Source organism: Ruditapes philippinarum, unplaced genomic scaffold (genome assembly GCF_026571515.1).
Source record: "Ruditapes philippinarum isolate M1 unplaced genomic scaffold, ASM2657151v2 ctg41_1_1_1_1, whole genome shotgun sequence".
Classification (NCBI taxonomy): domain Eukaryota; kingdom Metazoa; phylum Mollusca; class Bivalvia; order Venerida; family Veneridae; genus Ruditapes; species Ruditapes philippinarum.
The window spans coordinates 294,611-311,522 of NW_026853004.1; the positions used below are offsets into that span (position 1 = coordinate 294,611).

Here is a 16,912-nt window from a genome sequence, read left to right on the forward strand (position 1 = left end):
ATTTTGGTACTGGTACACTTATTTTTATAACAAAATATATATATTGTCACCTAATTTCAGTTCCTATTATATTTGTAATATTCATATTGTCTCCTGGGAACATATAATTATTTTCTCAATTAACAGGCACACATTTGGCTGCAGGTGCTTGTTGTCATTGAAATTCTATGAATAATTCTCTCTTTTGTTTTTTTCAATTATAATCATAAGGAGTGTTCTGAAATACCTATTCTGAGAAAAATGATTGAAATGAGAAAGAAAAAATATGTAGCATCACTGATGCTGATAGACCAAATACCAAACAGTTTTAATTTTATGATTGATTTTTCACATTGAAAAAATGAGAAATAGGTACTGAATTAAAAATTTTATTTGGATTTAGATTGACAAATATAAATCTCCAACCCTCTAATTTAATACTGATTTTAGTTAATTTATAACTGAAAACTTGGTAAAGAGTTTGCCTGTAGCATCATTTTGTTGTAAATTTTGAGGGGTTGCCCCTTTTCAAACCGTTTTGTCGGGCGTTTTTTTGTTTTTCCCCCCTTTTCCTATTTTTTTAAAAAGATTTCCTAAAATGAAATTTACCAAAACTTCACGGTTTGTTTTTGGTTTTCCCTTTTTAAAATTGTTAAAAATTTTTCTTTAAAAACTTTTTTCCCTGGAACGAAAAAAAAAATCTTTAATTCCTTTTAAAAACCCTGGCAAATTAAAAATTTTTGGGCAAGAAAACTTCTTGTTCCCCTCCTTTGTTCAAAAAAAACCCCGGGGGGCCCCAAAATTGGGGGCCCCGGGGAAATTTTGTTATTTTTTACATTATATTTTTAAAACCCTTTTTTTAAGAACCAAAGTCGGGTTTAAGTTTTAAAAAAATTTTGGGGACCTTTTTTTTCAAATAAAAGGGGGGAAAAATTTCCCCCCCGGGGGGTTTGACCCCAAAATGCTTGAAAAATTTTAAATTTTTTTTAAAAAAAGAACCATGGCTAGGCTTGTTTTTTTTGGAAATGAAAAATTTCTTGTTTTTACCAAGTTTGTTCAAAACCTGGGGAAAAATTGGGGGGGGGATTATTTCCCTAATGCTATAGAAAAAAAACTTTAAAAATTTTTTTTAAGAAAAAAGAGAAGTAGAAAAAAAAAAAATTTTTTGAAAAATTTTTAAAATATCTCCAAAATTTTTTAAAAAAAAGGGGGGGGTAAAACCCCCCGGGGGGGGTAGATTTTCCTTTAAGCATATTAAAAATTAAAAAATTTTTTTTAAAGAAAAAATAAATTTTTTAGAATTTATAAATTTCTAAAAAATGTAAAACCAATTTTGTTTTAAAAAAAAGGGGGGAAAAATTGCCCCCCCCCATAAAAAATTTTCCCCTTAGCAAAAAAAAATTAAAAACCTTTTTTTTAAAAAACCCGGCTTAAAGCTAAGATATTTCAAAAACTCTTTTAAAAGGGTTTTTTCCCAAGTTTTTCAAATCCCGGGGGTCAAAAGGCCCCCCCGGGGGTCATTATTTTCCATAGATAAAAAAAACTTAAAAAAACTTTTTTGTAAGGCTAGATAAATTTTTATTCTTTAAATTTTGTTTAAGGGGTTTTTAAAAATTTAAATAAAAGGGGGGGGCCCCCAAATTTTTTTCCCCGGGGGGGGGGTTTTTGATTTTCATTGTTTGAAAAAAATTAAAAATTTTTTGAAAAAACCCAAAAACAAAATTTTAGTTTTTCCAGGAAATTTTTCTTTGAAAATATTTCAAAATTTTTCAAAAAAAAAACCGGGGGGGGGGGGTTAAAAAACCCCCCCGGGGGTTTTTTTTGGAACAAAATTTTATTATTAAAAATTAAAAAATCTTTTAAAAAAAAACCCCGAGTAAAAAATTTAAAGTTTTACTTGTTTCTTTTATCGCTTTAGCAAAAAAAAAAAAAAAACCCGGGGGAAAAATTTTCCCCCGGGGGGGGGGGGGGGGGGGGGTTTTTAAAAATTGGCATGGGGGATATCCCCCTCTTTTAATGTTCCAGTTATCTAAGGTTTCTATAGCAGAAGCATATTTGTATTTGTAGATATGGTAGATTTAGAAAAGAAGTTACGGGCTGCAGTTGTGCACGGACAACCAAGAAATCATCGACCCTGGAAGAAAATTCTCATCGTTGTTGAAGGAGTTTACAGGTAATATGATAAAAGTTGTTAAAAGAAGAATACCATTCTAATACTGTCACATAAAGTACATACATTGATGTATTTTTCATCTTGATTTCACCAAAGATTGTTCAATTTTGTTTTGCTTTATTTAGTAATTTACTTAGATTGTATTTTCAAATTTTCAATTTAAATTAATTCTTTGTTCACTTGAAATATTTTGTTTTATTTGATAACTTAATTTTTTATGAAAAAGAAAGAAAATTTAAAAATGAATACCATTTAGATATTCAAATGTTATTTTTTTTTTTGTTTTCAGTATGGAAGGGTTTAATTGTGTTACCGGGGGTGTGTTAAGATTAAAAAAAAATACAAAACATATATTTTTTAGACGGGCTCCCGTGTTGGGGGATGGGGCGAGGGGCGTGGGGGTTGTTGTTATTTTGGCATTTGATCCAAAAAAATAAAATTAATGGGGAAAATTCACAAAATTTTGGTTGGGAGTTTTGGCGGAACTAAAAATAAAGGAACCCAATTTTTTTCTTTTTAAAATGTTATTTTAAAAATAATTAAACATTTTTATATTAAGTTTTATTAAAGGACTCCACTGAGGTTTTTTGACGTGATGGGACTGGAAGTAATATTTTTTGAGATTAATGTTCCATTTGATGAAGGTCTAGATAAATAAACTTGTGTGTAAAATTTCAGATAATACTCTCGCTCCGTTTTTCCAGAATGTTTCTTCCAATTGTGACAAATGACTGAAATTGAAAAGCGTAACTCAAAGTAGGACAAGAATAGGATTTTAATTTATTTCTTAATTATCTTTTGCATAACTTTCTGTTTTAAATGCCCCTATTGATCGTATGTAAGAAATATAAATTTTATGTTTTTAGTCTTTTGGACCTTAGTGGAGTTCCTTTAAAGAAGTACAGTCTCAAAAAGTTTACACTTCGATTCAGAGCAGTATAGTTATAATTATTTTAAGATTATGTTTAAAGTTTATATGCTATGAATAAACTTTTTTTTCTCAAAACTGATAGCAATTACACTGAATAAAATAATGTAAATTACTTTTTTGTCACAATTTAATTTTTTTACAGAATAAAAAAAATAATATAACTTCAGAATACTTCCGTCAGATGATGTTTGTTGTTAAGCTTTAACTTGTAGAATAAACGTAAAAATTTAAAAAACTGTAAAATTATGTTATTTTCATATTTCTTATTGTCATAGTTGGAGAGAGCTTTATCACAAATTGTCTCCCTTACAATAATATACATAAAATAAATTTGGAACACAGAATTTACGTTCCTTTATAAATAATCGGCTGCTTAGTTGGAATAGCAACAATTTTATGCATGGGCCACAATGTACAGATATAGGGACTTTGGTATAGTTTTTATCATAATAAATCATAATTCTACTGTTTACAGAAGTTAAATTTGGCAATATACCCTTTTAAAGTGTAGAAGACTATATATCTGCTGCAAATATTACTGTTTGAATTTTTATAAAAGAATACTTCCAAAATGCATTTATGAAAGAAATAAAGTAGTATATTGCCTTACTGGGGCATGCAAGAAATCATTGCTAAACGGTTAAAACCCTTCTTAAAATAGTAGCATAATATTTTGTTGCAGAACATTCCACTCTATTTACGTACAATATTGGTGTGTCAAATAACTAAGACAGTCTATATTCCAACTCAAGTGATAATAGACCATAAGATTATGGAACCAATATAATTTTATTATTAATAAATTTTGTAAACATATTTCATAAGATAGATCTGTTTACCCTTTAAAATTTGCAGACTGTGATTTCATTGACATCATAAGGCACAAATGAAATATGACTTAGATTATAAATTATATAAATGTATATTAAAAAGTAACTAATACCTGGACAAAATAAGCAATCACTGAATTTTTAACCATTGTTTATTATATTAATTTTTAACCATTGATTATTATATGAATTTTTAACCATTGTTTATTATATGGATTTGTAACCATTGTTTATTATATGACAGAAACTTATCAATCATCTCCGGTGCAACTCGCATGCAGCAATTTACAGTCCGACAATTCCACCTCCGGTAGCTCAACAAATTATTACATCAATGAGAATTATTATGGGCCTTGACGGCACCAACGAAGGTAAGGATCTTTGCTAGACATTAAGAGAGAGTTTGTAATTACCAAAGTTTTGTGTCAACATGAAAGTCAATAGTAGTACTTAACCTACTGTATTTCTTAAATGGACTTGTCCTGATTCTGTTTTTGGAACTGGCAGACACCATTATCAATTTGGGGATATCAAGATGAAAATTGAAATGTTAGTCAGCCCACAGTGTTGAGCCTGGTCAGACTGCATGGATGTTCAGGCTGGCCTGGCTCTATACTGGTGGCCAAGGTTACCAGTAATTGCTTCAGTTCCAGCTGGGTAAGGGTTAAAAAGATAGCCTTCATTTATAAATACTGAAATGTTTTATATTCAAAAATTAAAGGGACTCAACTGAGGTTTTTTGACATGAACAAAATGGAAAATATTTTTTAGGATTTTTGTATAACTGGAAGGACGCCTGGAACAATAAATTGTGTACAAAATTTCAGATCATTTGCTCACTCTATTATATTATTATATTATATTATCTATTATTATTTTATTAAGCAAATTAACCCCAAAATATGAATTGGCCCAAATGTCGCATAAAAATCGATTACCAATTTAATACCAAGTAAACTTTAATATTATCTGTTGCATAGTTTTCAATTTTAAATGTAGCAGTTAACTGTAGCAATTGATTAATGAAAGATTAAAAATAATTAATACACTTGTTACTATATATAGTAACAAAATTGCCTATGATTTCAACTGATTATGAGTGTCACGTGACCTATTATGAGTTTGCGGCCCGGGGCCGAGAACTAGTTATCATCCCGCAGAACATGTGCATGTGCACAAACTGAAACAATGACGTCATATTTTACGTCATGAAACAGTTAACTGTAAAAGTGAAAGTAGGTTGACAGCACATCGTATTTAGTACAAACACATTTTTGTTACTGTTGAAATTTGAAGAAATAATACGACAAATTCAATCCGAAAAAAAAATGAAAATAAAACTTGCTTCTTTGAACACACAAACAGTAAACATCTCCGTACAGAACACAAGAATTTCAACCAAAGAACTTCAAAGTAGATTTCTATTTGTTGTTGTTTCTTTTTTCTTTTTTAAAAATGCTACTATTAGATCTACCAAGTGTATTAAAGACATTAATACACGTCAGAGTAGGGCCGGAAGGTGATAATCGGCCCTGAATGAATAATGGCCCTCGGGCTAAAGCCCTCGGGTCCATTATTCATTTTGCGGGCTGATTATCACCTTCCGGCCCTCTCCTGCTGTGTATAAACCTCTTATTATGATTTGAAGCTATTGACCTCAGTGGAGTTCCTTTAATAAATAAAATTGAAATAAAACATGATTGTTTCTTCCAGTAACACAGTAATGTTTTAGCATCTCAATTCTAGTTGTACTTATCAAATCAATTCTAAAACACTAGGGAAATATTAATTGTTATTATTTTTTAAAATTATTTCCCATTCATTGTTAATATTCTATATAACAAGTAAGTTGGACTTAATTAAACTATTGATTATTTACTTGTTATACTTACTTGCCGTACAAACTCTCTCAGTCTTTATCAGTTTTATTTCTATGTATCGTACAATTTAACCGTGTAGTTTTTTTCCCTATCTAATTTATAACTTGCTTTGATGAAACTTGTTTTGATTTACTTTGATACTTTTTCTTATGTTACTGTTATGAACACTTCTCTCATATGGAACTTTTATGTTTTAAATAATATTATGTTATTTTATTAACATTAAATGTGTTTCTACAATTTAACTCTTTCACTGCCATATTTTATATAAAATTTTATTTTCAATGCCAAAGGAGTTTTGAGGAATTCCTGTAAATCTTTTGACCTTTCCGAAATGATTTTGCATAATTACATTTCCTTTTGGCTAAATTATTGAAATTTGCAATATTGTTAGATGAGAAATTACTTATATAGAAAATAAATTTGACACAGAAATTTATTATATTTATTCACTATCAAAAGTTAGGATTAAAGGTCATCAGAACAGTAATTTCAGTAATTTACTGATGGGGTAGTGATTAAAGAATATATGAATTTTGTAACATTATTTACCTGTCTGTCTTCACAATGACATGCTAACTTTTCACATATAACATTTAGAATAGAAGTGGACAAATGGCACTAGTGAGTTATACTTTCCCAGTACCAAATTCTTAATCTCAGGAAACCAAGGCCCCATTGACATAACTCTTGGGATTTAAATGTTAACTCTTAATGTTTAGGATGGCCTGTCATATTCTTTTTATTGGTTGAAAGATATGTTAGAAATATGATATATATTGATAAATATGATTGAGAACCTTCAATAGTTTCCATATGATAAAGACATAAACTCTTTATATGACATGTATAACCTTTTCTAATTTTGTTTTTATAATTTAATTTACAGCATTTTATCTTTAGTCGGTAAATTCAGATATTTTCACGGTAAATTCAGATATTTTCACGTAGTTAAGAGATTACTTTCAAGAATGCCAGTTACGCAATAAGGATTTATTACCAAGATATTTGTTTTAAAATGAAATATGCTTTTGAAATAAACATGATTTTAAAATAAACACGCTTTTTATCAATTTACATTTGATTGACAGATAGATGAATACAAATTATTAAAGCGACCCCACTGAGGTTTGACATGACCGGACAGGAAATATTTTCTGAAGAGTTATGCACTATTTGATTTAGGTCTGAACCAAAAGTGTGCATGTGTTATCAAATCAAAGCTTTAGATATACAGTGTAGTGTTCCAAAATTTCAGGGTATTCCTTTACTCTGTTTTTTTTTTCAGAATAATTATTCTAATTGTGAAAAATGACCCAAAAATGAAAAGCATTTAAACTTGGGGCCCAGAATTGACCATGAATTCAATTTTCAATTTATTCTGAGTATATTTAAATAACATTCATCATCTTTATCATATAGTTATGTTTTAATTTCCCCAGTCTTTGATCTGTGTAAAAATTCAAATTTTATGTTTTAAGGCTTTTTGACCTGACATTTGAGTCGCTATAATAGTTTTGATATAAACACTGTTATCATTATGATTTTAAAGAAATTAAATATTTAAGCTTGATATAGTTGAAAATGCATATTTATTTTAAAAAGTGGTTCTTTGAAACACTAATAAAAAATGGCCTATTTCTGGAACAAAGATCTCTTTAATAGTTAAATCTTGACCCTTTCTGGCTGGGAATTAAGTTGTCAGGATATTTTGCTTTAACAGAGTGCTCTTCACTTGAAGTGGAAAAATATTTAAAAAATAAAAAAAACAGCAAGAAAACATTGTACTAACGTCACAGCCTTTAGAATCTTGCACTTAATGATTGCAAATTGATTTAATTGATACTAATATTTTAGAATGAAAACTAGCGGACTGGTATATCAGAAAGATTTTTCAGTACTAATAATTGATTAATTATTATGTAAATTGTTCGGATTGCATCCATATACTTTCCATGTAATGATTATTATATTTTTTTTTAATTATTTATTTTACTGTAATTTAGTTTGCATAGTTTGCTTTTTTTCATTTTGTGTACTGGACTATAATTTATATTCAAATTGTGCAATTAATTGATTAAGCAGTTTAAAATAAATGAAGTAATGATTTATTTACTTAAATGGATATTTACCTTAATTATTTACATTGCTTAATGCATTTTCCACCCTTAATGGCTTAAGCTTACAATTTTGCTAAAACATTTGTTAAATGCCTCTGAAGACATAGAAATGGACTTCAAACAAAATAAGTTTTATATAAACTGCTTGAATATACCATGTAATCACTTCAGGCCATGGACGTATTCAACAGTTAAAAGACAATGTCCGCTATTTTCGACGTAGACTACATGAAAAGGGTTTTATAATCTACGGGAATAAAGACTCGCCAGTTGTGCCACTGCTTATTTATTACCCGTCAAAAGTTGGGTAGGTGTTCAATTGTAGAAGCATGTTTGAAAATATATAAATTAAGATATAATCATTTCATTAGATTTTTTGTGTAACGGAATTTAAAATATTTAAGACTTACCATTCCAGGCAGTCGAAGGATCGAACAATTAAAGCAGAACTGCCGATACTTCAGAAGGAGGCTACACGAGATGGGTTTCATAATTTATGGGAACAAAGATTCCCCTGTGGTGCCCTTACTACTTTTTATGCCGGCTAAAATAGCGTAAGTCAGTATGGTAGAGTGTAGACAAACACAAGACAGTGAGCTGATATAATCGGAACCCCTCCCACTTCTCAGTATTTGTAATATCATGATTCACAGCCAAATTTTAAAATTGTTTAAATTTTTGCACAAAACATGGACTTTTCGTAAAAATATTGTTTTAAACAAAAAGCGTGTATAGTTAAACAATATTTTTTGCGATAGACCATTTGGTATTTTTTTTTTAATTGTTTATATAAATTGCAGTACAGGTACTGTTTAGTTTATGTGTCTTACTTATTCTTATGTAAATGAAAAACAGTTACTCATGCCAGATATTTGGGCTTAAAATTTAATTTCGCAGACAAAATATAAATCTTCTGTCAGTCATTGTGCTGGTAATGATTGACAGGAATAAATCAAACAGTTATGTGCTGCAACAGTTCGTCATATTAAATGGCTTCCTTCGTTTTAATGTTCCAATTTATAGTCTACACTTGTACATATGTTACAACTTACACCCATATATTTAACCAGTAGTGCTTTGCTGATATCAATATTGGCAAGTTAGTAGCTGAACTTTTAGTACTAAAACAATAATTATTGTCTTTCATTCTAGATTTTTTTCTCCCGAAAATGTTGGATGTTTTCCTGCTTCTTATTTGGTTTTCATTCTAAATGTGAAAGCTTTCTGGGATAAATAATGAAATTTTTATCCTCCATAATTTATATCTTTTTCATATTTTAATAGTCAGTTTTTTTTAATTTTTCAAAATTCATAATTGAATAAAATCAATGTCACAGTACAGTAGCCTAATATCATGAAAAATGATTGTGACACACATGTCAAGGTTGAAAATATGGGTGTTCGCGTATTTGCTGTACGGGCTTAAATCCTTGCAGTACTGTTGTTTCATTTGGTTCTGAATGCACCAATATAAATAGCACAAAAAATACACAAACCAAAATATATTTCTTTTTTACCTTTAACCTGCTGATTATATTTTTAATGGACTTTCCCAGATTTGAATTTGGAACAGTCCATTCAGAGTATAAGGGATCTCATTATCAAAATACCAAAAATGGAGCTACCTGACAGAGATGAAAAATTCCACTTGTCCTCTCGTAACTACGAGTAGAATTTAAGAGAATTTGATGCAGGATGAGTAGAAAAATGTGGCCTGCATGTTGGATTTAGTAGCTACTTGTCCTGCAGGACAAGTGACTCTGAAAATAATTTCCGATGCCTATACCAACATTATGGTTGCCTGGTCAGACTTCCTGGATGTTCAGGCTAGCCTAGCGCATCACTTGTGGCAAAGGCTGATCAGTCAGCAGGTCAAGGGTCAATTTCTTCCAAAGGCTATATATTACATTTCTTTTTTTTCTCGATTTCTTCACCTAATATAAAGGCAATGTTGCATATTTCTTGGGAGCCAAAATGGAAAAACAGTCATTTCCAGACATTGCATGCTAACATGTTATATGTTTGTGGAAACAATTTGTATGCAAATAAATGTTATTATGCTAACCTATGCTAGTGATTATGTTATATTAATTCTAACATGAAACAATTTGTTTTGTTTATTTTAACACAGAATTTTATTTATTTTTTCTTATCATGAAACTATTTTTTACTTACTCTAAGTCTCTAACATTACTTGTTTTTTATGATTTTTTTTCATTTACATAATTGGTTTGAAAAAGAAAAAAAGGAAAAGTATGAATAACATATGGCATAAAAGTTGTAGATATATTTTCAGTTCATCACATGACGTCATTAAATGACGTCTCAGCTGAATTTAGTTTTCTAATATTTTTATTTTCCTGATTATGATACTTCTAATTTCTATGCATGTTAGAATTAAAACACATTTTAATATTGAGTATGTTATATTATTATAGTCTCATATAGCACGTTTTGTGATGTCTTGTTATATATCATTCGGTCCCAAGGCTTCTGTAATTAAGATATTACACCCCTTAATGTTCTGCCATGCTATATAAGATATAAATGCACTCAAAATATAAAATTCCTTATCCGGAGTTTGTAACTAAAGGGAGATAATCATGCTTGAAATGCTTACTATTATGTGGAGCTGAGCTTGGCTGAATTATTGTTATTGCTATATGTATAATACGTAATATTATTTGCATGTTTTGCTACAAGATTTTTATGCAAAGTATAAACAGTGCAAAAATAGTCGTAACACTTGTTTTGCTTTGTAACTGGCTAATATTTAAACAATATAGTTGCTAGTACATGTATTTAATGAGCTATGCATTTAATGCTTATCCTGCTGACTGCCTCTGAAGAATTTAAGTACCCAGAAAATGTTCTTTGTGACAAAATCACGAAATTTCATGTCCAGGAATTTAAATGAATTCACAGTATGTAAATGTTGACCTTGCACTATACTTAATGGTGGCATAGCCAAGATCATTACAAACCCCAATCATTTATTAGATAATGTATGGCTTGAGAAATACCCTTAGTTCTGTTTAATTTATTTATAGAAATGCACAAAAAATAAAAATTTATCATTTTCATTATTATTACAACATGTATATAGAAAAGCTCTTATCTTAGTTTTATGTTAATTTATTTCTTAATACTTTTGAAAAGATTAACATTTTGTTTTTAAGAAATTAAGTCTTATGAACATTCTTGCATTTGCATGTTTGGTGTTTTGTATGAAGCTGTTATTGTTTTCATTTTGTCTTGTTTTGTACAAATAATGCTATGAATTAATTATAATTAACAAAATATCATTTAAATTTTCAATATTTTAATGTAGAAGCATGTTTTACTTGTATCATTTTTTGTGTGTGTATACATGTATTCATTTCTTCATTGTACTTATAAGATAAAAAAACCCAAAAAACTTTTGACAAAGTTAAAACATTTTGGTTCATGTAGTTTTGTATTTTAATCTTGGTACAGCCAGCTATTTTTGAGAGTCTTAACCAAAATAAAGAGTATACTATCCATGCTTAAAGCTGCATGCCTCCAGATAAGTCAAACATTTTCAATAAAATCTAGCGGGGGTGGGGGTGTGGGGTGAATGTAAGATTTAAGGAAAAGTAAAATGATTCAAGATTTCTTTAATAATTACAAGTTATGTGAGATATATGATTGTTACATGTACATCAGTGTTTATAACCATATTTCTACTGCGTTACTAGTGCAGTAAAGGCTATTTTTAAATATTGTTACCCCATTTTGGTAATAAACATGGTTTGTAAGTGTAAATTGCTTCTTCACAATAATAAACTTTTGAATACATTTTCATGAAAATTACCATGAATCTGGAGGTGGGATGCTTTAAGAACTAAACTGAAAAAAAAAGGCAATCATTTCAATTCCTCTTGATATCATTAACATAACTATCATAAATGAATTATTATTTGTACTATTAGTGATACAAAATAATTTTTCACATCCCATTTTCTTTTCTTGACATCTGACGTAAATCTTTTGTAGTATGTTAGTCTTCCAGAAAGAGTTGGCTGTAAATCTTTTCTTTATATTCAAGCAGATTTCTTCCTTTCTTATCTTAAAAAGTTGTTTCTTTCCTTTATTTCAGTGCATTTAGTCGAGAGTGTTTGAAACGTGGCCTTGGCACTGTTGTAGTTGGCTTCCCGGCAACACCAATTATAGAGTCACGTGCACGATTCTGTCTTTCAGCGGCTCATACACGGGAAACTGTGGATAAGGTACTTTGTTGTAATTTGTAATTATTGTAAGGTACAACAATAACCAGTAGCGAGTGTATAAGTATCTGTATGAATTGTTACTAAGGCAATAATCAAGTTGCTTTTGTTCATTTAAAACATATATTTGAATAACTTAAAGCTGCATGCCTGTAGATGAATCAAAATATTTCAAGAAAATCAAACTTTGGAAAAATGGACTAATATATTTACATGCTATGTTTAATTACTGGCTGATTTTCCGGTATTAATCACCATATTTCTACTGCGTGACTAATGTAGGGCAAATATTGCTTATATTGACCTAAATTGCGAACCATTTTGGTTTTAATGGTAAATCTAATATATCTTTCCAAAATCTGTAAATTCTTTTTATACACCTTTAAACATATTCAAATTTCAGGCTTTAGCAATCATAGATGAAGTAGGGGATTTACTGAAATTGAAGTATTCTCGACTAGAATTACCACAGTGGTGCGAAGATGACAAAAATGCTAATGACATTATACAACATTAGGTAAATGTTCATCATACAAGAATCGTTGTTTGTTTATTTTGGGCGGGGTGTGGAAAAGGGAGGGGGAGGGGAATACTTTTAATGAAAATGCTTGGTCAGCTATTAAAAGAGGACATATAGATTTTTTCCTTAGAAATAAAAAAGAAATGATTTTTTTTTCTAAAGAACTATGAAAATATTAATAATGGAACAAAGAGTTATCACAGGAAAGGTTTTATTGTTTGTTTATTGTTGTAAACTGAAGTTTCAACTGTCAAGAATCTGCGTCAAGGTTTGAAAACATCTAAAGATGATTATAAAGGCAATTGCTCCTCCCACTTCTATTATTATAGAAAATCTGTGCCTTTAAAATCAAAGTAAAATTTCTGGATTTTGAAAATACTTGGCATAACAAAGGTCTGAAAATTCTCATGTGTGAAAGTGTTTAGAAATGTTTTGTTCATGATTTTCACTTCAAGTTTACTAAGTTATTATTGGTAATCATTATTATTAGTTCCTTTATTTTTTTTTGCAACAAAATATATGTGTTATATCTCTATAATTTTATTTTTACTTTTTACAGGCAGGGAGAAGTAACCACAGATTGTCAGCAGACGTGTTTTACATTTATCCTCTCAATAAGGTTGTGATATACTTTTCCAGTTCACGATGTTACCAATAGCAACCAGTATTTGACCTAATTACCTTAGCGACCAAATTATTTTTGTATTTAAAATTTATTGAACAAGTGATTTCTTTGTAGTCAAATGTTTGAAAAACTGAACATACACTTAAATATATACATTTGGAAAAATCTAGAATTACCCAGTAGGATGTCAACTTGGATGAGGAGTATTTACTGAACCAGAAATCAAGAATTTTTATGAACATTGTGTCACCTTAGTGCAATAACTGACAAACTCGAATTAAAGTTAGAAGAACTGTTACTGCACTAAGGAGAAGAATTTGAAACTATTCATGATTGCTTTTGTAAAGTTAACAGTAGGGGGATAAGAACATTCCAAAATCTATTATAAATGTTTTGTCTTACATATTATATTAAGCATAATTAAAATTTGTTGTAATTAAAAAATAGATCAGGTTTTCTTATTGAAACTTATTCCATTGTTAAGTTTTTGTAAGGTTGTCACAGATTTATAACAAAATTTTATATTGTTTCAATTTGTTTAACATAAAATAACAGGGTTAAGAATTGTTGAAAAGGGTTGTACTTTATCTATTTTGTGTGATTTTAAAATTTAACATGACATTATGCCATTACTTTGATTGAAATTTCATGTAAATTTTCTTATTAATTTTTGTTATCAAGGAAAAAATTTGCTACATAAGATCTTTTGATAATTTTTTTGATTTTTTTTCTCCAATAGCAAAAAATTATGCTTCAAAATTCTAAAATTTGGACATCTTGAATCTAGAATGTCATTAGGTACTAATTTGATTTATGTTTTATTTATTTATGTTATAAGTTGCAGTTGATATTACCTTACTTTATTAGGTCAAATTTTGACAGTTTTTTGGTTGATCTTTACAACTATTCGATAAGAATAAGCAGAGCTATTTTTGTCACCCAAGCGTCGGCGGCGGCGTAACCACTTACGTTAAAGTTTTTGTAATACCACAAATATTTTCAAAGTCCATTGACATATGGCTTTGAAACTTTGCACACTTGTTTACCATCATGACCCCAACCTGTAGACAGGAGGAGGTAACTGTATCAAACATTTTGACAGAATTATGCCCCTTTTTTGATTTAGAATTTACGTTAAAGTTTTTGTAATACCTCAAATATTTTCGAAGTCCATTGACATATGGCTTTAAAACTTTGCACACTTGTTTACCATCATGACCCCAACCTGTAGACAGGAGGAGGTAACTGTATCAAGCATTTAGCATAATATTGCCTCTTTTTCAACTTAGAAATTACATTTAAGTTTGCATACCACCTCAGATATTTTCATATTCTATTGACATCTGGCTTTGAAAGAAGTTGAAATTTTATACTCTTCTTTGAGAGCATAATAGGACTCTCTTCAAGGCCTATAACTGTAACATGGATTTAAAGAAACATTTTGCCTTTTTGTTAACTTAGAAAATTTTACATTATCAAGGCTTTTTTTACTATCAAGCACTAAGAATAGTCGAGCGTTACTGTCCTACCGACAGCTCTTGTTTATTTTTATATCTGTATTTATGATGTTGTTTTTGTACATCACTATGTCAATGCAATTCAATGCAAGGAAGGTTCTTGACATGTTTCAATGCAAAATAGAATGAGAGAGGTTTTTTTGATGCATATTTTAGTTAAAAGATTTTGAGAAAAAAATCAGCCTGGTTTGCTTCTACTATGTAGCCAGACTATATAAATATACATATAGTTGATTTAAATGTCTATGTACTTTGAAAGGGCGTGCCATTTTTGTATGTATAAATGAGTTTCATATTTATTATTTGGTACAGTCACGTAGCTGAAAAGGAAATAATGTTCATGCGTTTAGCAAGTAGTCTACCAACGGAAATTGAATCTATCCATGCAACAAGTGCAGACCAAGATTTGCCAGCATATATGTTTTGGTCTTACTCACCATGGTCTGCACTGCTAAATATTCAGCTAGTACATATTTTGAAAGTTTCTTATAAAAAGGAAGAATGGTTAAGTCCAGATTAAATGATGCACGAGTCTTCTTGTGACAGTCTGTCAGTTATAAAAATAAAGTAAAACAGCACAGTTTTGGAAAAATGGAAATAAGCAAGTATTATGTGTGTATCAGTTCATGCTTACCTTGTGAACACAAAAATCATTTAAGAAATCGGACAGTACCTTTTAATATGATATGGCTTATTTTTTAAATACATTACAAAATGGTTTAGCATGACAATCCACGAATTTGTTGACACTGATTTAAATGGTATGTCTACCCCATGATTATACCTGGATTTGATAGCCCCTCATGTATGTACAAGATTGTATGTCCCCCACAAGAGTTTATGTTGAAATCAAAAAATGCTTAAAGTATTTTTGTTTAACTATTTTTTCCTCTTGTTTATTTGTTTTGTTTGTTTGTTTGTTGGTTGATTGTTGTTTTTTATTATAGCATAAATTTTGAGAGAGAATTCTAAAATATGTACAAATTGAGAATGTATCGTTACTTGAGAAATGTTTTGAAAGATGTTCTAATTTGTTGATAGTATTTTATGCAGTGAACATGAATATGTGTCTGATTTTGCTTGGAATTAATGTAAGGTATGTTTTTGAGGGTGTGTTAAAGTTAGAAGGCGTGTTTAAGAAAAAATCTACTATTTTAAATCACATTTTTAGCTTGTCTGTTTCAATGTCAAGCTATTATGATTGCTGGGTTGTCATTGTCATGAAAAAACTTTACTGTACACTATAATACAAACATTTTAATAGCTATCAACAGGAAACTTAGAATACTTGCATGCCTTTATCAGGTGCAGTTTTAAGACAAGGGGCATTATTCTGAAATCCATATTTTTGTAGTTATGTCCCTTTTTAATTAAGGTTTTCCTTCCTTATTTTTTGGGTCAAAATTGGTTATTAAAAGTATTGCCCATAGAACACGAGTGTTAAACACGGCAAACAGTGTTCTTGTTACATCTTCCGCCACCAATTATTTGAATTTTGTTATGAAACAGAATATTCTTTAATTAGTTTTGTTGACGAATTTGTGATATTTTCATTAACTGATTTGATATAGTATAATAAAAGAGTGTATGATTATGAATGAAAGAATTTGTAGTGATCATAAATGGGGCTGTAAGGTTGGAATATCTTTAGTATAAATCATAAGCTCAATCGTTTTAAATGTTGAAGTGTAGTGTAGTGCTAATTTAAGCTATGTTTGATGTTTTCATATTGTTTATTTGTTGATTTCTCATTGGTTGTTTTATGTTTTCATATTTTTTTTTTCTAAGAATAATTGTAAATTTTTTAGTAAGAGTATAGTTTATAAAAAAGATCAAAAATATCATACATGCCATAATGTCCCGGACGTTCGGGATTGTCCCGGAAATTGGATGTCTGTACTGGAGATGTCCCGGGCATCGATTTGAGCCCGAAAAAAAAAAATCATGATATTTTGTTTCAGCACTATTTGGGTCATAAAACAATATTTCCTCTTACGTCACCAGAACTGGTTAATTCTGAGAAGCAGATTAAAAAGATGTTGATATAAGTGCAACAATTAACAATTTAGCTAAAAATAGGTATTTTTAAG

The 16,912-nt window shown here is 29.6% G+C and overlaps 1 protein-coding gene across 1 annotated transcript in view; it reads left to right on the forward strand.

The window, feature by feature from the left end:
• The window catches only part of LOC132731059 (serine palmitoyltransferase 2-like), a 44,665-nt gene extending 29,289 nt beyond the window's left edge, over positions 1–15,376 (forward strand). The window contains exons 7-14 of the mRNA XM_060717172.1: positions 2,047–2,152; positions 2,723–2,759; positions 3,026–3,088; positions 4,158–4,284; positions 8,332–8,467; positions 12,034–12,163; positions 12,564–12,677; positions 13,240–15,376. Of these exons, the coding sequence (XP_060573155.1) occupies positions 2,047–2,152; positions 2,723–2,759; positions 3,026–3,088; positions 4,158–4,284; positions 8,332–8,467; positions 12,034–12,163; positions 12,564–12,677 (713 nt within the window). The 3' untranslated portion in view covers positions 13,240–15,376. The remainder of the gene's footprint in view (positions 1–2,046; positions 2,153–2,722; positions 2,760–3,025; positions 3,089–4,157; positions 4,285–8,331; positions 8,468–12,033; positions 12,164–12,563; positions 12,678–13,239) is intronic.
• The last annotated feature ends 1,536 nt before the right edge of the window (positions 15,377–16,912 follow it).